Below are 25,600 nucleotides of genomic sequence, written 5' to 3' on the forward strand. Positions count from 1 at the left end.
AATGTAGTTAGCTAAGAAGCTACACATACAGACGTGCAGTTTGCTGGTTAGCTCGCTTGCTAACTTTCACGCCGTTCATCACACTAGCAAAGCTAATCCGTTAGCGTGACTGGAGAACTGGAGGCAACATTAGTACCAGCTACTGTAGCTAGCTTGGTAAGAGTCCCACTAAAATCATATTATAGCTAACAAGACCTACATAGGCTCGTTGTACAGCTTGCTACCAATAAAAACTGAAAACCTACCTAAACATAGTTTGGAGTAAGCAAGGAAGTTGGACTATATACAAACTTTGTGGGTTGCATGATAAAGAGTATTTCCAATTGCTGGAGCTAGCATCATTCATTCACACTGCCATCACAAAAACAAAGGATGTTGCATATCTCCATGGTAACCTTTGTTACCCCAAAATGTGTCTTCCTACATTTTGACGCTCAGTGTTGATAACAGCGCCGCGCCGTGGGCTTATAGAAAACACAGTATCGCCACATTATGGTACAACCATAGCGCAAAGTCAAAACACTGAAATAGAAAGAAGGTTCAGAATTCAAGGTTTATTGATTACTTCACCAAATGCCTGGAATATTACATCACAATATGTATAGTATATCACCTTTCTATGTATTTTACATGAAAACTTTACAGTCTGCATTTCTCCATATACTGTATACGTATTTATAACGTGCCCCTTTACTTTAGGCAACAAAGCACAGACCCATAGTTGCAGGGGAAGGAAAGCTTCTCAAAAATATTTAAATGCACTTCAAATAATTACATACATCCTTCTTAAAAAAAACGAGGTGGGTGGGGGCATATGGGGCATAACACCATTTATGGATTCATGTTTTGGTTTAGCTTCATTCCAATTAGATTACAACACTTGCGTGGGACATACTATTGATTCAGGAGCTATGCTGGAAAGCTGACATAGGAGAGGAATGCTACCAGTGTGCGTGTGTGTGTGTGTGTGTGTGTGTGTGTGTAGAGAGTAGAAAAATAGAACCGTTTGAAATAAGGAAGGAAGGAGAGAATTCGTCTTGTGAATGTTCAGATGACAGATCTGCAGATGAGGAAGATCCATTTCTCTTCTGAGGTCTCGGATGTGGGGGGGTGAGAGGTGGGGGGGTGGAGGGAATGCAATAACAGAAGCAGCTTATCGTCAAGCCCCTCATGTAAACTGATAAGTTAGATCATATTATAAAAGATATATATATTTATATATAAAATAAAAAAAGAAATCAAATCAAGAAGTAAATAAATACGAGAGCAAAGCCACCTCACAGCGCCCCCCAGTGGCATGTCTATGTAGCAGGACGGAGAATCTCGAGGGTTGCCCGGGCAACGGCAGTGTCATGGAAACAGGTTGTTGTGCTCCATTAATACGTGTGACACTGGAGTCGCCAACCTGCTGGGGACAGGAACTAGGGAGAGCCAACCAGCTGTGGGAAGCGGTTCAGCCGAGCCAATCAGCTGTGGGCAGGAACTAGAGAGAACCAATGACCTGCTGTCACCGGTTGGTTTGATGGGGAATCCTGGTCATGATTTAGGCGTCTTGTGACTTACTAAGAGGCACAACCGAAATCAACTAACTAAATATGGAGAGTATCTGTCTGTGTTCTTCTGGTACTTCCAGACAACAACATTAACTGTGCCTCTTACTCTGTCCCCCTCCCCCAATCCCCCTCCCCAATCCCCCTCCCCTCCCCCAATCCCCCTCCCCTCCAGATGTTGATGTCTGCTTTTGAACATGGATGAAGATATGATCGCTCGTCGTATTAAAAACAGAAAGACAAACCAAACCCAACAAACAAAAACACAAAACAAAAGAAAGATCACATACTGTTCGCATGGAGCAGCATCAATAAGTTATGGTGAGAGTCCTGGTTCTGCTGAGTGGTTGGAGATCTGGTCTGATGGGAGGGGAGACCGGTCAAGGTCACTTTGCAGTTCACTTCCTGGTTGGGGGGTCAGAGGGCGTCTCCATGAAGACAGGCAGACAGAGAGGAGGCAGGTGGTCCTTTTCTTCTCCCCCTCTTCACCCCCTCCTCCTCCTCCTCTCTTTGGCCTCCTCCATCCTCTCTTCTTGCTCTCACCCTTATCCCTCCTCCCTCCTCTCTCCTCTCTCCCCTCTCTAGGGTGCAGGGGAGGGGGCAGGTGCAGGGGTCACAGGGGAGGGGGAAGGCGTGGGGGTGAGGGAGGGGGGCACGGAGGATGGGGCAGGGGGCGCGGGGGAGGGGGCAGGTGCAGGGGCGAGGGAGGGGGGCTCTGAGGATGGGGCAGGCACGGGGGAGGGGGAAGGCGTGGGGGGCACGGGGGAGGGGGCAGGTGCGGGGGTGAGGGAGGGAGGCACGGGGGAGGGGGCAGGTGCGGGGGCGAGGGAGGGGGGCGAGGAGGATGGGGCAGGCGCAGGGGCGAGGGAGGGGGGCACGGGGGAGGGGGCAGGCGTGGGGGGTGCAGCGGCGGCGATGTGGAAGACAGAGCCGATGCGCAGGAAGAAGTGTCTGAGGACGACTCTGAGCTCTGGGATCAGGTCAAACTGCATCATCTCACACAGGTGGGGGTAGTAGCAGGACGCATGGGGCTTGAACTGGGGGGGGCAGAGGGGAGGGGTTAGTGTCAACAGGGTTCCTTCAACCTTCTCAGACATGCTTGTATGTCTGACGTGTGTGTGGTGTATGGTGTGTGTGTGTATGCTGTGTGTGTGTGTACCTTGTGGTCAGGCAGTCTCAGGGTCCTGGTGAGCAGCAGCATCAGCAGGCTGGTCCAGGCCTCTCTGTGACTCTCCGATGTCAGTCTGATGAAGTAACCCAGCGCCTCACTGCATACCCTGGACACACACACACACACGCACGCACACACAAAGTGATTATCATCATCATTCACAGCTGACGTCACAAATATTCTACAGTGTTAGCCCCCCCCCTCGCACGCACGCACGCACGCACGCACGCACACACACACACACACACACCACACACTCACAGCAGCAGGCGTGTGTGGATGTCAGGCCAGCTGGTGGACAGCGCTGGGTCAGAGTACATCCTGAACAAGATCCTCAGGCTGCAGGCCAGACTGCTGGTCTCCTGCTTCAACAGGTTGGGCTTGGACTTCCCCTTGAAGCCTGAGAGGGGGGGAGGGGGAGTTAGAGCTATTCAGAGACCAATTGGGGGTAGTTGGGGGCAGCTGTGTAGCCTCACCTGCCCTCCAGAGAGCTGTCCTCTGCTCGTTGTTAGAGTTGAAGTCCCGGGCGAAGGAGTGAGACTCCAGCAGGCAGTCCAGCAGCTTAAACAGGTGCTGAGGAGACAGGTGGCTGTACATCCCCTGGGCCTCCTGGGCCACCTGCCCCGGGGCCCCCTCCTGGGCCTGCCCTGGACCCCCCTCCTCCAGGGTGTCCCTCTGGGGGGGGGAGGGACAGGGAGAGAGAAGAGAGGGAGAAACAGGGGGGGGGGGAAACAGAGCGGGAGAGAGAGCGAGCGAGAGAGCGAGAGGAGACCGTGGGGTCAAACGTTCTGGATGCAACGAACCCTTGTTGATTAAAGATTAAACACCTCCCTCATCCCTGAATACAGCCGCCCCCCCCCCCCCCGCCCCCCCTCACCTGGGCGGCGGCCATGTTGTCAGCGTCCTCCTTCCTGCTGGTGGAGGGGTAGAACACGATATTGTCCACCGTCTGAATCAGCTCCAGCTGCACCACACACCTGATGAGCAGTCCTGCAAACAGCTTCTGGTCTGGCAGCCCTGCACGCACGCACACACACACACACACACACACACACGTGGCCTTGTGTAAGTGTGTGCGTGTGTGCGAGTGTGTGTGTGTAGGCATGTGTGTGTGTGTTCGTACTGGCGTTGGATTTTTCTTTCCAGGTGTCGTCGCTGGCGGTGGACATCTGGCTCTGGCCGCCTCGCTCTGATAGGGCCCTGTCAAAGCTGCTTTGGGATTGGCTGTCGTAGTCCACGTCCTACACACACAAACCAATCAGATAACAGTACTGTTGTGGCTGGACGGGAGCCACAACCAATCCAGAACAACACCGTTCTCTCACCATGTGTCTCCCCTCCACGACTTCCTCTTCCTGTCCAGCCGGTCGCCATGTCAACAAGCTGTGGAGGGACGTAAACAGAATGTGAGCACTGGTCATGTGACCAGTAGCTTCCTGTGGACATGAGGCGTCCATGAGTCACGATCTAAGACTTCTGCTGATGACATCATAATGACATCACGCTCTGCATCTGTGTGTGAGCGATTGAGAGCTACTCAGTGTTTAGAGACATCCCGCCAGGCATGTGGTCATGTGACACTTCCTCACGTGGAGACGAGGAGAACATGAGACCTTCTGAGAGGGCGGAGTTTACGATCTAGTTAGGAGGGCAGGGGAGGTAGGGGGTAATTATTGGGGGGCTGGGGTAGTTAGAGGGTAGTTATTGGGGGGCTGGGGTAGTTAGAGGGTAGTTATTGGGGGGCTGGGGTAGTTAGAGGGTAGTTATTGGGGGGCTGGGGTAGTTAGAGGGTAGTTATTGGGGGGCTGGGGTAGTTAGAGGGTAGTTATTGGGGGGGTGGGGTAATTAGAGGGTAGTTATTGGGGGGCTCACGCGTGCGGGCTGGTGGTCTGGAAGATCTGAAGCAGGCAGGAGCAGGTGGCGTCCCAGACGTCAGGGCTAAACTTCTCCCCGTTCAGGATCACCAGGTTTTCCAGGCAGTTGGTCCCTGAGCGGGCGAGCTGCTCATTGTCTGGAGAGAGAGACACACCTCTGGTCTACTGTACAACACTACTGTATTACACTGTAGAGCTCTGGTCTACTGTACAACACTACTGTATTACACTGTAGATCTCAGGTCTACTGTACAACACCACTGTATTACACTGTAGATCTCTGGTCTATTGTACAACACCACTGTATTACACTGTAGAGCTCAGGTCTACATAATATCTGTATAACACTGGAAAATGTTGTTAGTTTAATACTTTGGCATGATCAATATTATTTCTGCTTTACTCTACTCTGTTTAAGGCTTTTCTGTTCTCCTCTCTCCTCTCCTCTCACTGTGTGAAAAAGGTTTAAAAAAAGTTTGGAAATGTAACAAAATATTTTAAAAAAACGTTTTGGAAGGTCAAAAAATATTTTCATAGGAAAAGTTGCAAAAAAAGTTTCTAAAGGTTCAAAAACATTTCGAAAGAAACGTTTTGAAAGGTTTAAAAAATATTTAAAAAAAAGTTTTGAAAGGTCAAAATAATAATAATACATTTCCAACAAAAAAATAAAAAAGCGTTTCTAAAGATTCTAAACATTTAGAAAGAAAAGTTTTAAAAAGGTTGAAATATTTTCAGAAGGTTTAGAATAGTTTTTCTTCAAAAGGTTGACATTTCTGAAAAAAGCTTAAGGAAAAAACCTTTGAAATGGTTTGAAAAAATTTCTAAAGAAAAGTTTAGAAAGGTTTTTTTTTTTACCCCCCTTCCCCCTCCTCCCCCCTCCTGCCCCTCCTCCCCCTCCCTCACCTTGTCTGACGCACCACTGGAGCTGTGTGTAGATGTCGTCCAGCAGCACTTGGCTGAGCGGCTCGTAGAACTGGGTGAACACGTCACAGATGGCGTACAGGGCGTGGTTACATGTGGTGGTCATCCACTCTGTCTTCTACACACACGCACACAGAGACACACACACACACACACACACACACAGAGACACACACACACGTCAAAGATACGTGGGAGGCTCCTGAAGGGCGTCTCCATGGTGACGGGCAGTGTGGGACCCCTGACCTCTGTCTGTTGTTCCGGCAGCTTCATGTTGTCGAAGATCCTGAAAACGATCCTGAACAGGTCGTGCCACCAGTGCTGCTGGAAGGAAGCTCCGTAGCTCTTCATGATCTCAAACATGACCGTTAGACCCCTGCACACGCACACGAGCAGGATAACAGACACACACACACACATACAAGCAGGAACACACACACACATACAAGCAGGAACACACACACACATACAGACAATAATGAACACACACATTGTATAGCTCAAATCGCTGCAGTAATCATTGCAAAATACAGTGTGTAGTTATACACTTAAGTTGTAATATTCTACAGTTGTAGTAAGATACTCAGAGGTACCCATGCTTCATCCATGTGGATGGCCTCCGTCATCACGGTGACAGGGGCCGTACACATGGATGTGCCACTGTCACAGTTACCGTAGCAAGGCAGCATGCTTGTCATGAGTGTCGTCATGGCGACTGACCGTGTGCGTACGTCCAGCTTGCAGCGGTTGATGATGCAGGACAGCTCAAACAAGATGGGGAACCAGCCACGGACCCACACACGGTCACCAGGGGCAACGTTCATGTCATCACTGGTGTACTCTCTCAAGGCCTGGGAGAGGGGGAGGAGAGAGAGATGAGATGGTGGAGGAGAGAATGAGAGGGGATGGAAGAGAGAGAGAGAGAGAGAGATGTGTACCTGCGGCCGGTCTGCAATGTACTTGGCGCAGTGCCGGATCAGCCTGATGGCCTCCATGCTGGTGTCGGGGAAAGCTGCGTTGCACACAAACTCAGACAGACACTTCACTGCATCCTGGAACGAGTCGATGGCCACCGCAAAGTGCTGCTGGAAGGTGTTCACTGACGACAGAGAGAGAGATAGAGAGAGATAGAGAGAGAGAGAGAGAGAGAAGGAAGAGAGATGAACAACAGAAGGGACAATATATTGTTTGAGACTTGAGGTGGTGCCAGTCTGGTTGAGCCTGTGTGTCTATGGAGCTCTGTCTGTTAGGGTGGTCTACTGTACGGTGGTCTGTCTGTGGAGGTCAGTGATATGGTCTACTGTACGGTGGTCTGTCTGTGGAGGTCAGTGATAATGGTGGTCAGGTCAGTGATAATAAGAGGTGAGAGGTTGCTTCTCACAGACGATGTGTCCGGTGGTGTGGAAGGCCAGCTCCACGATGGTCTCGTCGTGGTCGGAGGCCGCCTGGTGGAACACTGAGAAGATGTTCTTCCACCCGGAGCGGATGTTCCCTGCCTGGGAGTTGACCATCTGGGCCACGCAGCGGATCACCATGTCCCTGATGATGGGGGACCTGGACGGGATGGAAGCTTTGCAGTTAATGGAAAAAATGCTGTTTAACTTGTCATTCAATATTTTCTTCACCTCTGCTCCATCTCTCTACCAACTCTCCTCCTCCCGTCTCTCCTCTCTTCCCACTCTCTTCTCCTTTTCCACCTCTCCTCCCTCCACCTCTCCTCCCTCCACCTCTCCTCCCTCCATCTCTCCTCCCTCCACCTCTCCTCCCTCCACCTCTCCTCCCTCCACCTCTCCTCCCTCCACCTCTCCTCCCTCCACCTCTCCTCCCTCCATCTCTCCTCCCTCCATCTCTCCTCCCTCCACCTCTCCTCCCTCCACCTCTCCTCCCCCCACCTTTCACCTGTTCTTCTTCATGATGTGTTCGAAGGGCCTGAGGAAGTCCTTCTGGAAGCGGAAGTTGGCCAGCTCTCCCTTCTCCAAGAACTTCATGGAGAGCTGGCGCAGGGAGTCCACTGCAAACACAGCCACGTCCTCGTTAGGGCTGCAGCCCACCTGCACAAACACACAGTTACAGACACACACACACTGTTAGAGACACACACACACTGTTAGAGACACACACACACTGTTAGAGACACACACACACTGTTAGAGACACACACACACTGTTACAGACACACACACACTGTTAGAGACACACACACACTGTTAGAGACACACACACACTGTTACAGACACACACACACTGTTAGAGACACACACACACTGTTAGAGACACACACACACTGTTAGAGACACACACACACTGTTAGAGACACACACACACTGTTAGAGACACACACACACTGTTAGAGACACACACACACTGTTAGAGACACACACACACTGTTAGAGACACACGCACACTGTTAGAGACACATGCACACTGTTAGAGACACATGCACACTGTTAGAGACACACACACACTGTTAGAGACACATGCACACTGTTAGAGACACACACACACTGTTAGAGACACATGCACACTGTTAGAGACACACACACACTGTTAGAGACACATGCACACTGTTAGAGACACACACACACTGTTAGAGACACATGCACACTGTTAGAGACACACACACACTGTTAGAGACACATGCACACTGTTAGAGACACACACACACTGTTAGAGACACATGCACACTGTTAGAGACACATGCACACTGTTAGAGACACATGCACACTGTTAGAGACACACACACACTGTTAGAGACACACACACACTGTTAGAGACACACACACACTGTTAGAGACACATGCACACTGTTAGAGACACACACACACTGTTAGAGACACACACACACTGTTAGAGACACACACACTCTGTTAGAGACACATGCACACTGTTAGAGACACATGCACACTGTTAGAGACACACACACACTCTGTTAGAGACACACACACACTGTTAGAGACACATGCACACTGTTAGAGACACACACACACTGTTAGAGACACACACACACTGTTAGAGACACACACACACTGTTAGAGACACATGCACACTGTTAGAGACACATGCACACTGTTAGAGACACACGCACACTGTTAGAGACACATGCACACTGTTAGAGACACACACACACTGTTAGAGACACATGCACACTGTTAGAGACACACACACACTGTTAGAGACACATGCACAGTTACTGTCGTGTCCCGCCCCCCAGTAAGAGGCCGGTGGACCTTGTTGAAGTGATCTCCGATGACATGCCAGATCCTGGACCACTGCAGGCGGATGCGGTTCATGTTGTAGTAGGAGATCTCCACGATCTTCTGCAGGCTGAACATGCGGGGCTGGTGGGAGGAGGCCAGCTCATCCATGGACACGGCACACAGCCAGCGCACAAAGTCCACTGGGGAGAGGGGGGGCGTGGTTATGTACTGGATACACACACACACAGGGACTGGATACACACACACACACACACACAGGTACTGGATACACACACACACAGGTACTGGATACACACACACACACACACACACTTACCAACTGCATTTCCATCTAGCCTGGTGGAGCCAGTGAAGATCCTGCAACGGAACAAACATAGATGGATGAAGAGGGATGATTGAAGGAGTATGTAGGGATGATGAGAGGATGGAGGGATGATGAGAGGATGGAGGGATGATTGAGGGATGATGAGAGGATGGAGGGATGATTGAGGGATAATGAGAGGATGGAGGGATGATGAGAGGATGGAGGGATGATGAGAGGATGGAGGGATGATGTCTGACCTGTCCACAGCTACCACTACGCTCTGAGAGCTGGTCTCTCCCACAGACTCCTGCAGGTGAGCCATCTGCCTCCTGTCTGGAGCCCCCACCAGGGTACCTGACACACACACACACACACACACACACACACACAGTTAACACAAAGGCAGTCACACACACACATGCAGTGTGTGTGCTCCCTACCCATGAACTCCTCTCCTCCAGAGGTGTGTGTATCTGTGTGTGTATCTGAGTGTGTGCTCCCTACCCAGCCCCAAGGTCATGAACTCCTCTCCTCCAGAGGGGTGACCTCTGACCCCTGGCTCCCTCATCACCCCAGAGACGTAGCGAGGCTTCACCCCCGTACCGATCAGCTGGGCCAGCTCCAGCTGACTGATACACCTGAGGATCTACACACACACACGCACGCACACAGATGCCAGGGGGGTACATGTAAGACAATTATTTTAAACCTCAGCCCTATCCCCAGCCCCAGCCCCAGCCCTATCCCCAGCCCCAGCCCTATCCCCAGCCCCAGCCCTATCCCCACCCCAGCCCCAGCCCCACCCCAGCCCTATCCCCAGCCCCACCCCAGCCCTATCCCCAGCCCCAGCCCTATCCCCAGCCCCAGCCCCACCCCAGCCCTATCCCCAGCCCCAGCCCCACCCCTGCCCTATCCCCAGCCCCAGCCCCAGCCCCACCCCAGCCCTATCCCCAGCCCCACCCCAGCCCTATCCCCAGCCCCAGCCCCACCCCAGCCCTATCCCCAGCCCCAGCCCTATCCCCAGCCCCACCCCAGCCCTATCCCCACCCCACCCCACCCAGCCCCACCCCAGCCCAGCCCCACCCCAGCCCCACCCCACCCCACCCCAGCCTCACCTCGTGCCAGGAGTGCCCCAGGTAGTTTCCGTCAGTGTGGGCCACGGTGATCAGGGTCTTGATGGTGTCAATGTTCTTCTGCTTCATCTCAGTGATGCTGGAGCTGGCTGTGAGCAGGGTGAATCTGGCCAAGGCCTGGACGTACGCATCACGCTCCAGCTACACACACACACACACCGAACACACACACACACGAGAGGTAAGACAGGGGGGGGGGGGGTAAGAGGCTCTCTCCTGGTGTGTGTGTATGGTGTGTGCAGGGATGGAAATAAAAAAAATTGTCCACTGGCCAATGTGGCTGGTGGATTTCAAAATCTACCAGCCACTCAATGTTTTTACCAGCCACTTTCTTGTTTTTAACCGACAATGTGTAACTGCATGTGAAAATTAATACTACAAGATCTACAATACTTAAGCAGTTTATTTAATCTCAGTCTCAATGAAACACTGACACTCTCTCTTTTATACATGCACAAACCACGAACTGATTAAACAACAAACTAACATTCCTCCACCCATCCTCCCCAATCCCAGTACAGTTTACTCCTGCTCATCAGAATCAGATTCCGAAGTTTCAGAGGTGCTTTCCTGAGCGTTCTTCTTCCACGACAGGGCGAACAGCACCCCGACGCGAAGCGGAGGGTTGTAGCTTCGCTCTGAAGGGGCTTATTTTCCCGATAATGACAACGGCGTTCTATACATTATCCCGCTTATTACACGGCTACTTGCCAAAAAATAAACTTAACACAGTGTGTCTTATTACAATTTATATGTTACCATTCGTAGTGTTGATCAGCAGAGAAATAGTTCACCAAAGATGTTGAACATTCTTTAGGCTTCAAATCAGCTGACGTCGCTAAGCAACGGAGTACGCTGGAGTTGAAAAGTTACCGGACTACTTGCGGAGTGCTACGAAAGACGTGAATCCGAGGCAAAAAGGCCACTTCTCTTGACAGCGGTCAATTATACATAGCAACGGTCTGTTATCGAAAAATTATTGACTGCAGAACGTTGGGAAGCCACATTGAAGTGAATGGGGCATTCTACAGCATTAAGAACAGCCGTGTAATAATGTTATTTACCCGCCACAACACAAAATCACCCACATTTGGCTGGTGGCGGGTGCTAATTTCCATCCCTGGGTGTGTGTGTGTATGGTGTGTGTGTGTGGTGTGTGTGTGTGGTGTGTGTGAGGGCACACCTGCATGCTGAAGATGCAGGCGATCCTGATGGCACAGCGGATCCCCTCCAGACAGAGACAGGCCACCTCCTGGTCGTCACAGTCCTGCAGCCCCACACTGAACGCTGCTAGCAGGGGCGTCCAGGCCAGCTGCACACACACCATACACACACTAGGTCAGATAGATTCACACTGATATCACATCTGTGTTTCGTCCCTGCAGCTGGTTGTAGTGGTGGTGTGTGTGTGTGTGTGTACCTTGAACATGGGCCTGACGTGCTCCAGGTGTGTGTGTGTGTGTACCTTGAACATGGGCCTGACGTGCTCCAGGTGTGTGGCGCTGAAGAAGGGGGCCTGGGCGTGGCTCACCGCCTCCATCAGAGCCTTGGCTGTCTTGGCCATCTGCTCCATCTCCACGTTGTAGAGCAGCCGCCTCTGCTTCTCACTGGCCACGTCTGCACACACACACACACACACACACACACACACACACACACACACACACACACACACACACACACACACACACACACACACACACACACACACACACACACACACACACACACACACACACACACACACACACACACACACACACACACACACACACTACAGTTAGTCTACTGAGACTCAGTGAACACAAATGTCAAGACTCCCCTCCCCCCTCCCCCCTCTCCCCTCCTCCTCCTCCTCCTCCCCCTCCCCTCCCCCTCCCCTCCCCTCCCCTCTGCTCCCCCCTCCCCCTCTCCCCCTCCTCCTCTCCTCTCCTCTCCCCCCCTCCCCTCCCCTCCCCTCCCCTCCCCTCCTCTCCCCCCCTCCCCTCCTCCCGTCCTCTCCCCTCCTCCCCTCCTCACTGTGCTTGCTGGACTTGGGGGTGATAGAGTGTTCCTTGCTCTCCTTCATGGAGATCTTCTTGCCGGCGATCTCGTTGTAGATGGAGGACAGGTAGTCCTCTGGCAGGTCCTTACTGTCGTTGATGCCTCTGTTCATCTTGATGTACTGCTCCTTCGTCATCTTGTTCTTCACCTGGAGGGGGGGGGGGGGAGAGAACAAGGAGGGAAGGGGAGAAAAGGAAGTGAGGGAGAGAAAGGGGAGGGAGGAGGAGGGAGAGATGAAGAGGGGGGGAAATGGAGGAGATAGTAGGTAAAGGGAAATGTAAAGGTTATAATAAGAGAAAGAAAATGTATGTATTTTGCGTGTGAGGTTTAATGTGTGTGAATGTGTGTATGTGTGCGTACCTGAGGACTGTGCAGGTCGGTGGTGAGCATGATGATAGAGTAGGCCAGGACGTAGGCTGTGTCTGCACTGGCAAACTCTGTCTGTCTGCAGCAACAACAACAACAACAAGGTCAGCTGCTAATGACGTCTCTCTCCCCCCCCTCCCCCTCCCTCCTCCCCTGCTCCTCCTCCTCCCCCCCCCCCGCCCCCCCCCTCCTCTCCCCCTCATTCCTCCCCCTCTCCCCCTCATTCCTCCCCCCCCCCCCCCTCATTCCTCCCCCTCTCCCCCTCCCTCCTCCCCCTCTCCCCCTCTCACCCCTGGTTGCACTCCAGGTATCGGGCGGCAAACTTCTCCATGAGCCTGTCTATCTTCTGGGCCTCCCCGGGCAGACGGAAGCCCTCCAGGAACACCCTGAGCGCACACACAAAGTCCCGGCCACAGAAGTCCAGCTGGTCCACGTAGCGGTACATCACCTCCTTGTTGAAGCGGATGTTCTCGCCCAGGTACTCCCCCACCTGGGTCTGAAGGGGGGGATTCATCCACACTGATAAGTGTGTGTGTGAAGGTGTGTATGTGCCTGTCTATGTGTGTGTGTGTGCATGTGTATCTGTGTGTGCCTGTGTGTGTGTGCGTGTGTGTGTGTTTGTCACCGTGTCCAGGCGCTCCTCCTGGTGGAGGAACTGGGCGATGTCCTCCGCTGAGACTCCCAGCATGCCTTGCTCCTGCAGGTACTGGACCCCTCGCTTAGGCTTCTTATTAAACCTGGAGGGGGGGGGGGAGAGATGGGGGTGAGGGAGAAAGGGGCAGGAAGGGGAGGAAGGGGGGGGGAGAGAGACCAGGTTGAAGGTCAGGGAGACAAAATCATAATGCATAGAGGGGTGTGGTCACACAGGGGCGTGGTCACACAGGGGCGTGGTCACACTGAGGCATGGTTGTTGGGGGCGTGGCCTAGCAGGGGGGCGTGGTCACTCACAGCTGGATGCCGTGCTGAATGATGTCCTTCTGCTGCTTGATGACCTCATACTGTTCGGGGTTGGGGTCGGGGTTAGGGTCCTGCTGGGCGCTCGACAGCGTGGACTCCAGAGAGCTGCTGCTGTCCCTCCGTGACGACACGTGTTCCGGAAGCTTCAGCTCCGCCCCCTCCGCCTCCGCCGGACGCTCCTGGCCTGGAACACACACACAGGTACACACACATGTACACACACATAGGTACACACGCACACTAACAAGAACAACTCAATTTTGACAAACACACTAAGAGAGACCAACACACACACACACACACACACTCCGGGGAGTCTCACCGAGGTTGGCCTGCAGGTTGGGGTTGAGGTACATGTCTCTGCTCCACTCCACCATGCACTTCAGCACCGACACCAAACACTCCAGCCCCTTCTTACGGAGGCTGAGTTCCTGCAACACACACACACAAACGCACAAACAAGGATAAGACGATGAGAGCATCCGAGAGCTACACTGACTCACATTCCGAGAGTCACAGTCCTAATCTAGTCAGAGTCAGGGAGTCAGTGTACCTGCAGAGGGAGTTAGAGGGAGTCAGAAGGAGTCAGTGTACATGCAGAGGAGTCAGAGGGAGTCAGAGTACCTGCAGAGGAGTCAGAGGGAGTCAGTGTACCTGCAGAGGAGTCAGAGGGAGTCAGAAGGAGTCAGAGTACCTGCAGAGGGAGTCAGTGTACCTGCAGAGGAGTCAGAGGGAGTCAGTGTACCTGCAGAGGGAGTCAGTGTACCTGCAGAGGAGTCAGAGGGAGTCAGTGTACCTGCAGAGGAGTCATGCCCAGCTCCTGGCCGCTCCTGCCCTGGGCGATCTTGGACAGGTCGTTCACCAGACGCTCGAAGATGTTGGCAGCGTTCAGGTCACAGTCATAGTTCACGTAGATGTCCACCACACACTGGGCGTCTGGGGACAGAGGAGCATGCTGGGAGCCCTGGGGGGGGTCTGTGTGTGTGTGTGCGCGTGTGTGTGTGCGTGAGAGAGAGTGTGTGTGTGTGAGAGAGTGTGAGAGTGTGTGTGAGTCTGTGTGTGTGTATGTGAGAGTGGGTGTGTGTGAGAGTGTGTGTGAGTGTGTGTGTGTGTGTGTGCATGTGTGCGGGTGTGTACCTGCACAGATGCGTGTGAGGGTCTGGATCACCATCCACTTGTGTTGGAAGGAGCTGGAGGACGTCTCCAGGATGGTGAGGAAGATCTCTCTGAAGAACACCTGGAGAGGGAGAGGAGGTGGTGGGAAGGAGCAGAGAGGGGAAGAGAGAGGGAGTCTAAGACAAGATGGAAGCTCATTCCCATGAAAATATTTCAGCAGTGTTGTCTGTCTTATCTGGTGTGTGTGTGTGTGTTTACATGCGTGTGTGTACCTCGATCTGCATCTTGAGGTGGACCTTGAAGTGAGAGAGGAGCGTGAGGAATATGGCGAGCGAGAGCTCGAACACCTCGGGCACGGAGGAGACCCCGTTCTTGGACAGCGCCACACACAGGTACTGCTTGATGGCGTTGGCAAACATTTCGTGCGTGCGGAACACAGGCCCCGCCCCCTGCAGCACAGACAGCAGCAACTGCAGGGAGACCACCTTGGAACGCAACTCATGAGACCTTGGGGAGAAGAGGAGAGGGGGAGGAGAGGAGAGGAGAGGGGGGGGAGAGGAGAGGGGGAGGAGAGGAGAGGAGAGGGGGGGAGAGGAGAGGGGGAGGAGAGGAGAGGAGAGGGGGAGGAGAGGAGAGGAGAAGGGGGGAAAGGAGAGGGGGGGGAGAGGAGAGGGGGAGGAGAGGAGAGGGGGAGGAGACGAGAGGGGGAGGAGACGAGAGGGGGAGACAGAGGAAAGAGATAAGACATTATTTCAAAGTTATGGAATCAAATATAATGGAATGATTGAGCTCAGTCTCCCATCCTTCCTCTCCTTCCTCCCTCCGTCTCTGTCCCTCCTCCCTCCCTCCCTCCCTCCCTTCCCTCTCCCCTCTCCTCCCCTCCCTCTGCCCTCCCCTCCCCTCGTCTGGACATGGTAGTCAGGTTCTGTTACACTATTCACCTCCTATTCACCACCACCTATCACCTGGCCAACCTCCTCCCTCTCCCCTTCCTCCCCCTCCTCCCCGCACTGGGTTTCATGTTCCTGTAACTGAGGCCTTCCCAGACCAGACATTTACATTTAGCAGACGCTTTTATCCAAAGCGACTTCCAAGAGAGAGCAGACCAGCTAACCACGCAGAACGACTTCAGAAACACAGATGTTTACTTAGGCAGAGGGAAGGGAATGAGGAACTAGGATTTAGGAGGTGAATAAGGAGTTAGAAGTTTAATGTATAAAACTTAATGTTAAGGCAAGGGAACTATGACAGACTTAGATGTTAGGAGTCGAGGATGTAAGACAGGGAGATAGGGGTATCAAGAGACCAGGGAGAGGGAGATCAGGGAGAGAGAGACCAGGGAGAGGGAGATCAGGGAGAGGGAGGACAGGGAGAGGGAGATCAGGGAGAGAGAGGACAGGGAGAGGGAGGACAGGGAGAGAGAGATCAGGGAGAGGGAGGACAGGGAGAGGGAGATCAGGAAGAGGGAGATCAGGAAGAGGGAGGACAGGGAGAGAGAGGACAGGGAGAGAGAGGACAGGGAGAGGGAGATCAGGGAGAGAGAGGACAGGGAGAGAGGACAGGGAGAGGGAGATCAGGGAGAGAGAGGACAGGGAGAGGGAGGACAGGGAGAGAGAGATCAGGGAGAGGGAGGACAGGGAGAGAGAGATCAGGGAGAGGGAGGACAGGGAGAGGGAGATCAGGGAGAGAGAGGACAGGGAGAGAGGACAGGGAGAGGGAGATCAGGGAGAGAGAGGACAGGGAGAGAGAGGACAGGGTGAGGGAGATCAGGGAGAGGGAGATGTCTGACTTGGGGTCTGGAGGTCCGTCGGCCAGGGGCTTCATGGAGAGCTTGCAGAGGGAGCGGAACACCAGGAAGGCGTCCTTCTGGAGAACATGAGAGAACCTGCTACCAGGGGGGGCTCCATGGCAACCCTCAGAATCCTGCGGGAGGGGGGGGGGGGGGGAGAAAGGTAAAAACAACTTACACAGAACCCTGAAACAGCGTGGCTCTCTGAGTGTGGATCTCTCATCCTGGTGAAGATTCTACTGTAGCACCAGAGGATTCTACTGTAGAACCAGGGGATTCTACTGTAGCACCAGAGGATTCTACTGTAGAGCCAGGGGATTCTACTGTAGCACCAGAGGATTCTACTGTAGCATCAGGGGATTCTACTGTAGCACCAGGGGATTCTACTGTAGCACCAGGGGATTCTACTGTAGCATCAGAGGATTCTACTGTAGCACCAGGGGATTCTACTGTAGCACCAGGGGATTATACTGTAGCACCAGGGGATTCTACTGTAGAGCCAGAGGATTCTACTGTAGCATCAGAGGATTCTACTGTAGCACCAGGGGATTCTACTGTAGCACCAGGGGATTATACTGTAGCACCAGGGGATTCTACTGTAGAGCCAGGGGATTCTACTGTAGCACCAGAGGATTCTACTGTAGAGCCAGAGGATTCTACTGTAGAGCCAGGGGATTCTACTGTAGCACCAGAGGATTCTACTGTAGAGCCAGGGGATTCTACTGTAGCATCAGGGGACTCTACTTACCAGGATGTCCGAAGAGGAGACTGAGCCTCGATCCTCTATGATGCCGTTCATCTGCTGCCCCTCCACCCTGCCTCTGGGGGGCGCCAACTCCCCCTGCTCCGGCTGGGGGAGAGAGGCATGGTCCCCTCCTGGGACAGGAGAGGAGGAGAGGCAGGAGGGAGAAGAGAGGAGGAGAGGCAGAAGGGAGAAGAGAGGGAGAGCGAGCGAGAGAGAGGGAGGAAGGGGGAGGAGTTAAGGACAGTGGATAATCCAAGAGCAGGGCTCTAGAGTGCGACCAATTTGGTTGCACTATGCGACCAAAATGTGTACGGGTGCGACTAAACAGAAACTTTTTTCCTAGGTCGCACCGGTGCACCTAACCTCCTCGCATCCGCTGTCTCTCCACAAACGAAGCATTTGTTATCCTAAGACGGAACTGACACTCATGGTTGGAGCATATCGTGGTCTAAACCAATCAGAGACAGAGATGGGGCGGGTCTTTGCCTCTGATTAGCTGTGGTCCAGATATTCCTGTAGCTCCGTGCTGTGTGATTGAAATTACGACCTGAGCACCAGAGAGTCAGTTTAGCAGACCTGGGCATTGTACGGCCCGCAGGCCATAACCGGCCACAGGCTGTCTCAATCCGGCCCGCGTGAGGTAAATCAAAAATGTAAAATAAATAAATGTGTTGAGCGGTAGTAAATATGTAGTCCTGAAAGACTACAGTGATCAGGCGATTTACATATGTGCGCTTGCGCAACCTCACCGACAGGAGAGTTAGCTGTTGGTTAGCCCTCGAAAATTAAAAACTTTGCCACTGATTAACTTTTAACAAGACATGGACTTCTAAGTATCTGTTTACTGAGGTCAAAGTGAAAGCTGTGAAGAAAAAAAACTAACGCGGACATAATAAGAACTTTACTGATTCAGTGGACGCGGGCTGATGGTTTGCTAGTTGAACTGCAGACCCTGATCATTACCTGTCAGCTGTCCTTCGCATATCCACCTCAGACAAATCGATGTGAACCGCTAGAAGACTGAATCGCGATTCAAATGTGAATCGATTCAAATGAGAATTGATTCACCCCCCCCCCTAGTACATTTACATCAATATTACAGCCCTGTTCATTTGAAAGCATGCAACTGTATTTAAACAATTTCATAAATAAATTTAATATAAATATGAAATAAAACATTTATAAATAATTAAATAAAAATTGAATAGAATAAAAAAATGTCTGACCTGGTCCGGTCTGTGTCTGGGACTCCGGTTCAGATGATGTCACTTCCTCCTCCGCCTTAACTTCTTCTGTGGGCTTTGTATCTTCTTTTTCTCCCTCCCCCTCCTCCGCCCTCCCTGCCTCCCCCCTCTCCTCCTCCACCCTCTCCTTGGTCACTGTGGGGGGCGTGGCAGGAGCTTCTTCATCGAACACATCTGCAGAGGACAATCAGAGACTGCAGCCATGACTCAGTAAACAACCACCCCCTGCCTAGCAACACTCACCCCCTGCCTAGCAACGCTCACCCCTTGCCTAGCAACGCTCACCCCATGCCTAGCAACGCTCACCCCATGCCTAGCAACGCTCACCCCATGCCTAGCAACGCTCACCCCATGCCTAGCAACGCTCACCCCATGCCTAGCAACGCTCACCCCATGCCTAGCAACGCTCACCCCATGCCTAGCAACGCTCACCCCATGCCTAGCAACGCTCACCCCATGCCTAGCAACGCTCACCCCCTACCTAGCAACGCTCACCCCCTGCCTAGCAACGCTCACCCCATGCCTAGCAACGCTCACCCCATGCCTAGCAACGCTCACCCCATGCCTAGCAACGCTCACCCCATGCCTAGCAACGCTCACCCCATGCCTAGCAACGCTCACCCCATGCCTAGCAACGCTCACCCCATGCCTAGCAACGCTCACCCCATGCCTAGCAACGCTCACCCCATGCCTAGCAACGCTCACCCCATGCCTAGCAACGCTCACCCCATGCCTAGCAATGCTCACCCCCTACCTAGAAACGTTCACCGCCTGCCTAGCAACGCTCACCGCCTGCCTAGCAACGCACCCAGTTGGCACCGTACCTGGAAGGGGTGTGGCTTCCCTCTTCTCCGCCTCCTCCTCTGCCCTGCCCTCCTCTGGTTGGCCGTTGAGCGAGGGCGTGTCGGGGGCAGGGGGCGTGGTGGAGCTGAGGTCCGGGGTGCTGCCGACGGGGGAGGGGCCGGGGTCAGGGGTGTGGCTCCGGTCGGAGCGGGGGGAGCCGGAGACGCCCCCTGGGGAGGGGCAGGAGGGCCGGGGGGGCAGAGGCAGCCGGTCCTTCTCCTGTTCCTGGGCCTCCAGGGCCTGGAAACCGAGCAGGGGGGTCAGGGAGATGGGTGTGGAGTGTGCACTAGCTGGTGCTAACTGGTATTAGCTAGTACTAGCTGGTGTGTGTACTAGCTAGTACTAGCAGGAGTGTGTACTAGCTGGAGTGTGTACTAGCGGGAGTGTGTACTAGCTGGAGTGTGTACTAGCAGGTACTAGCTAGAGTGTGTACTAGCTGGAGTGTGTACTAGCTGGAGTGTGCACTAGTTGGAGTGTGTACTAGCTGGTAATAGCCGGGGGCCAGACTGACCGCCTGCGTCTCCATGCGGGTGAAGATGACGTTGAGCATCTGTGTGAGCGTGGCCTTGGCCGTGGTCTGGTTGATGAGGTTCCTGCTGGCCAGGTAGATGTTGTAGCAGGTCCTGACCGTCAACAGAACCGTGCCTTCATGGATCTCTATGTGGGGAGAGGTGACTGCCGTCAGAAGGGCCTGGGGGCGAGAAGAGATTCAGTCAGAAAGGTAGTTTTCTTAACTGATATAAAATTCAGACCATGTCCCTGAGCTTCTAAGAGGACCGTGAGGACACACAGGTAACGATCATGTGACCCTCAAGTCATGTGACCCTCAGGTCATGTAACCCACCTTGATGATCTGCAGCTGCACGCCCTCGTCCGTGTGCGGACCCTGGAAGCAGTCACACACCGTCTCCACCAGCCTGTCGATCAGACGCTTCCCCGGGGCGCTGCTGTCAGGGGCGTTGCCTGTGATGTGGCCGTACGCTATGAGCTTCTGCAGGCAGGCAGGAAGAGAGGGAGGGAGGGGGTTAGTGAATTTGTCAAAGTGTCTGTGCATTTACAGTATGTCTGAGAGGGAGAGGGAGCGAACGATAATAACAGTATGTGTGTGTGTGTGTGCATGTGTAGTATGTGTATGTGTGTGTGTACCTGTAGACAGTCCAGCGAAGTGCTGACTATCCGTGGGGACTTTGATTGACAGGCCAGCTCGAAGGGCAGCACATACTTATCAGCCTCGATGTAGTTAGCTCTGGGCGGGACCACTGTGCCATCTCTATGGAACAACACCACAGGGTCAGGGAACCAATCGAGAGAGCCGACCCCCAGCCAGACATGAGCACAGGAAGTGAGGTCATTCAGCGGTCTGAGACGTTGTCGATGAATGGTTGTTTCTAGAGTGTGTGTGTGTGTGTGTGGCAGTAGTACACACAAGCACATAACTACAATTTTGTGTGCATGCACACACGCTAAGCAAATGTGACAGCTATGTCACCGAGAAGCAATTCATTGACCCGTAGCTGCAGATCTACCTGCCACTAGCACACACAAGCTAGAACACAGCATCTACGTGTTCACATTCAATAAACAAAAGAAAGATGGGAGGAACTTACTTTTGCTTCTCTAGCTCGATCTTGATTTCATCTGAGGAGAGAGGAGAGGAGAGAGAGCAGAAGACAGAGAGAGAGCAGAGGAGAGGAGGAGAGGAGAGAGAGAGCAGAGGAGAGGAGGGAGGAGACAGGGTCAGAATCACTGGAGGAAACATGAACTTTGACCTGCATACCTGATTAGACAAGTAGTGATTATTAAAAGGTACCCTCATTTACAGACACACACACTCACGTACAAGCACACACTCACGTACAAGCACACACACACGTACGCACACACACACCCTCCATTACCAGTCAGATGACCAGACAGTGTTATTTGCTACCATTTAGTCATGCAGGCATGAGGTCTCCACCCACTCAAAGCCACACACACACACACTACTGCTCTCCACACACACAAACACACAGGAGAGGAGAGTGGGAAGAGAGGAGGAGAAGGGAGAAAAGGAGATAAGTGAAGGAGAGAGAATAGGAAAGGAGATTGATAAGTGAGAAGAGGAGAAAAGAGAAGTAGAAAGGAGAGGAAAGACAAGTAGAGAGAAGAGGATGAGATAAGGAGACAGGAGAGGAGATGAGGAGAGAGAGCCTCTATCTGATGCATGCATAATGAAAGGCTTCAGATTGAGATCAAAACACAGTCACCGATCAACTCCCGCTCTCTTATTTTCAGCCTCAAACCATTTCAAGGAAAAACTACTGAGCTACAAGACTTCCTGAATATTCAACCACCCTCATCCTACTAAACCGGATCTTCCAGTGGTGAATGATTATCTTAGAGTGGAACCAGGAAAATAAAACCAACAGGGGGTTGGGGGGGATTGGCACATTACTTCCTTGTTCCGTTTAAATTTGAGTTGCTAAGTGTCACTAAGCTACTAGTGAGTACGCAACTTTGTCACCCTCCGGTGAACAGAAAGACAGGCAATATATCTCTGGTATTTAAATAGTTGACACGTACGTTCCCCTGTTCAAATGACAGCTTATAGGCTGGCCACAGTAAATACAGAGGAAAACGGGATCTTGCAGATCTCTCATCAAACAACCTAGGTTAGCTCGTTTTACACACGAGCTGGATGGGTGTGTAAAACGATCCGCTCAGTCGTTCAATGGAAAAGCCCGGACGTCAGAATATCCTGGAGTTGAATGACTTCAGGTGCCGCTTTGGCCAGTTCACAGTGCTACGTACGGCACAATGATTGGTCAAGTAACTAGCAAGCTAGCTAGCTCGCTAGTTAACTACCTAACTACTAAGTTACCAGGTTGGTAGTCACACAAATACTGTTACAAAAAGCGCCGTTGTCGGATCACGCCACCCTCCCTAGCTAGTTGTCCAGGTATTTTAATGATACACAAGCATATTGACGTTAGCTAGCTAGCTGTCAGCTCTGAAAGGCCATTAGTGGTTAGGCTAATGCTAAACGGCTAGCAGCTAACTAGCCTAGCTAGAGCTACCTTGCTAGCTAAACTTAGCACCCAAGTCTTGGTTTATGTGTCACACACACATCGTACAGACGTACAGACACTGATAAAAACACAACTTGCTCACCGAGTGCAACCTGACAGGCTTTCCGTAACTGGCTGTTTTGGCTCCGCTTCACCTCCTTATCCGACAGGATTTTCTCCAGAGCCCTGGACAGAAACATGCTCTTCGTTTTCGTGCTGGATTCTGTCTGCGTCTGTTGTGGCGGCGGTGGTGGTAGATGAAGATGATGTTGTTGTTGCATCTCTTGGAGGGACCGATCTTTTCTCAGGCCGTCATCCTCGGCCGGGCCCTGCGTTTGACGCAGGTGTCAGAAAGGCAAACGGAACCGGGCTATCGGTTAGTGTCAATACTGTCGCCAACGAGTTTGTTGGGGCTGCAACATCAGCACTGTGTCGCCATGTTGGCTCAACGTCACGTCACGTGATTCTCATATGCTCTAGAAAGTCCCCCTCCAGTGGTCTGAATGATTCAGCGGGCTTGTTTCATCCTGTAACATTTTAAGAGATAACGGCCGATAGATTTTATTTACCAGCCGTTTCATGTTTGTGTCAGACATGTTTACCTCGATATTTACCCGGTGGTCTGGTGAACGAGGTCAATGTAGAGGATGACAACGGAGTCGCCAAATCTAACTTGTTCATGAAAGTTGGACGATTCACAGGCTGTCCACAAGGTGGCGTACAGCCTCTCTCTGATCAACGTCTGTGAACAACTTTTTCCCCCACACATAAAATAATGTTCAATAATGTAATGAATAGAAACTGTATGGTTGGATAATAATAGACAATACATAAAAGGTAGGGATTGCTACATGTTAGTTTATTTTCTCCAGCTCATGGAATCAACTATCATGAATCTTCATTAAATGTGATAAAAATGTACATTGTGTAGCTTCAATAAGAAAATACTGACAATTTTCAGTACAAATCTATACTTTAGGATTTATTCTGGCAAGCAAAAATCATTGCTCATTCGTACAAAAAGAAAAAAACACAAATCGGACACAAAGCAAAATGTTCAGACATTAGTTCGGGTTCTCTAAACTCTAAACAAGCCGGAAATTGTTCACAGTATGGAAATGTCATGGCGACGTGTATAACCAGCAGCCCAGCTTAGACCGAAAAAAAACTATTTCTTTCAGATCAAAAAGGTAATAATATCTATTAGGAATACATCAGAATAAGAACTTCCATCGTGAATTAACATATTGGATCATTTATATATAAAATAAATTCATAAAATGTGTACTAGGCAAATAAAGTAATATGTTGATTAGAAAATAAATAATTTTGTTGTGGTTACAATCCCCTTGTCCTGTGTGGTTAAAAACAAAATAAATTAACAGTAATCGCTAAAATCTTTCGTCCAAATGCCACTCGTCATGAAAGTTACGTGTTTAGAACGAGACACACAAGACAGCCTCACTACAACACCCTGTGTACCATAACATCATCTGAGTACTGTGTGTGTGTGTTTGTGTGTGTGAGTGTAGTGTTCTCCCCTGGTGATCCTATCGACTGAGATGAAGGGATGAATTGATGGATGAAGGGAGGGAGTGATAGATGGGGAGCTGGATGAAGAGATGTTAGAGAGAGGAAGGTGTGTGAGGTAATTGTTCCCTATAGGTTATTTCAGAGGGCAGAAGACTTCATTAACAACAATGCATTGCAACATCCGCTCCCTCTCCACAGGGGGGCGTCTGCAGTGCTTACAGCCCACACAGTACAGCTGATGAGAGTTGTAGTCCAGGAATAGCCTCTACTGTACAGTTTGGTGGGAGTTGTAGTCCAGGAATAGCTCTACTGTACAGTGTAGTGACAGTTGTATTCACTCAAGTACAGTCAGGTGTGTACACACATACACACCTAGTCATACATCAGGTAGACAGGCCCCACCCTCCCCAAACACACCCTCACAGGTTTCTGTGTGCCTGTGTGTGTGTGTGTCCCATATCAACCAGGCCATACACACCTGAGGAGAACACAGCACAGGTATTTACCTGGGTGTGGAGATGACAACTTAAACTTTCTAAAGAACAAAGCCCTTTCACTCTGTACCAGGCGGTGCACGCTTTGCTCGTGAGATCCCAGATAACTTCCAACGTCTTAATGAGTGGAAACAAAGAGGGATGGTTTCATACCAGAACTACATTCCAACTCCCTTTCCTGCCCACGTCCCTGGTGTGTGTGTGTGTGTGTGTGGGGGGGGGGGGGGGGGGGGGTGTCTGAGGGGGGTGTGTGTGGGGTGCGTGTGTGTGGGGTGTGTGTGTGGGGTGTGTGTGTGTGGTGTGTGTGTGTGGGGTGTGTGTGTGTGGGGTGTGTGTGTTTTGCCGCTGCCTGCAGGTGTCTGTGTGTGTGCTCCGCTAAGTGAGACTGATAAAGGATTCGGAGTGTACAGGAGAACCGGTGCTACTACATCCTGTATGTCCTGTGTGGTGACTGAGTCACTCTTCATACGTGAACCTCTACTGGACACATCCAAGTGGACTCAGAGACAGGGACCATGAGGAGGGGGAGACAGGAAGTAGTAAAGAAGAGAGAGAGAGAGAGAGAGAGAGAGAGAGAGAGAGAGATGAGTCATGATGAATATACAGTACTGAGAAGAGTGAGAGATGAGTCATGGTCCAGACAAATCAGGAAATCCCATTTTACAATCATGCTTTTGTCAGAGGAGAGGAGGAGAGAGGAGAGAGGAGGAGAGAGGAGGAGTCTTCTGAATGTTCTAGAGAACAAGGAACCCACTTCTTGCAGCCACAGGAAGTACATTCTACTTGAGGTTCTAGTTCTGCGACAGGTTCCACTGTCCTCAGGAGGGGAGACAGCTACTGGCTAGTTACTTCCTGGATACACAAATGACAACTTCCCATTGGTCGAATGGAGAAAGGTTCTCGCTTCCTTAGTGGTCATATAGTCAGTTGTGAAGCATACCCAATTAGAACACTCCCAGACACAACACGGAACCAATCATCAAAACAAATCACAGAAAAAAAACTAAAACTAAAGTGTTTTTTGTATGTTTGAGTTCCGCTGCTTGAGCAATGGCTGCCTAAACAGAAGCACATGATTAGTGAGGAGGAACAGCAGTAATATAGAAGTGTCTAATTACTAAAACCCAGATTATTACTCAGTTTCTTTTCCTCTCTTCAGCCAGACCAAAAAAAAAAAACATTATTGCAGACCTCAGCTCAATTTGCCAGTTACTATGGTAACACGCACATTGGAAGCTAAAAAGTTTCA

At 51.6% G+C, this 25,600-nt stretch overlaps 1 protein-coding gene and 1 long non-coding RNA gene across 2 annotated transcripts; both read right to left on the reverse strand.

The window, feature by feature from the left end:
* Positions 1 to 1,832: 1,832 nt before the first annotated feature.
* arfgef2 (ADP-ribosylation factor guanine nucleotide-exchange factor 2 (brefeldin A-inhibited)) lies at positions 1,833 to 22,698 on the reverse strand. The gene is made up of 40 exons (XM_067239415.1): positions 22,428 to 22,698; positions 20,882 to 20,912; positions 20,421 to 20,544; positions 20,119 to 20,265; positions 19,786 to 19,965; positions 19,256 to 19,514; positions 18,414 to 18,605; positions 17,191 to 17,318; positions 16,443 to 16,576; positions 14,926 to 15,160; positions 14,675 to 14,774; positions 14,334 to 14,473; positions 13,860 to 13,968; positions 13,529 to 13,721; positions 13,206 to 13,317; positions 12,871 to 13,076; positions 12,575 to 12,659; positions 12,191 to 12,362; positions 11,637 to 11,788; positions 11,355 to 11,483; positions 10,154 to 10,312; positions 9,543 to 9,684; positions 9,296 to 9,392; positions 9,051 to 9,091; positions 8,744 to 8,913; positions 7,416 to 7,567; positions 6,898 to 7,070; positions 6,455 to 6,615; positions 6,237 to 6,367; positions 5,763 to 5,892; positions 5,499 to 5,634; positions 4,594 to 4,732; positions 4,047 to 4,104; positions 3,845 to 3,962; positions 3,599 to 3,738; positions 3,198 to 3,396; positions 2,983 to 3,121; positions 2,710 to 2,827; positions 2,207 to 2,587; positions 1,833 to 1,910 (listed from the first exon to the last, which is right to left on the reverse strand). The coding sequence occupies exons 1-40, from the start codon at positions 22,603 to 22,605 to the stop codon at positions 1,833 to 1,835; spliced, it is 5,868 nt and encodes a 1,955-aa protein (XP_067095516.1). The 5' UTR covers positions 22,606 to 22,698.
* A 782-nt stretch (positions 22,699 to 23,480) lies between these two features.
* LOC136946484 (uncharacterized) lies at positions 23,481 to 24,615 on the reverse strand. Its single transcript, XR_010876905.1, has 2 exons — positions 24,163 to 24,615; positions 23,481 to 24,120 (listed from the first exon to the last, which is right to left on the reverse strand). It is a non-coding gene; the product is annotated as an uncharacterized lncRNA (long non-coding RNA).
* Positions 24,616 to 25,600: the final 985 nt, after the last annotated feature.

Source organism: Osmerus mordax, chromosome 7 (assembly GCF_038355195.1).
Source record: "Osmerus mordax isolate fOsmMor3 chromosome 7, fOsmMor3.pri, whole genome shotgun sequence".
NCBI classification, from domain to species: Eukaryota; Metazoa; Chordata; class Actinopteri; order Osmeriformes; family Osmeridae; genus Osmerus; species Osmerus mordax.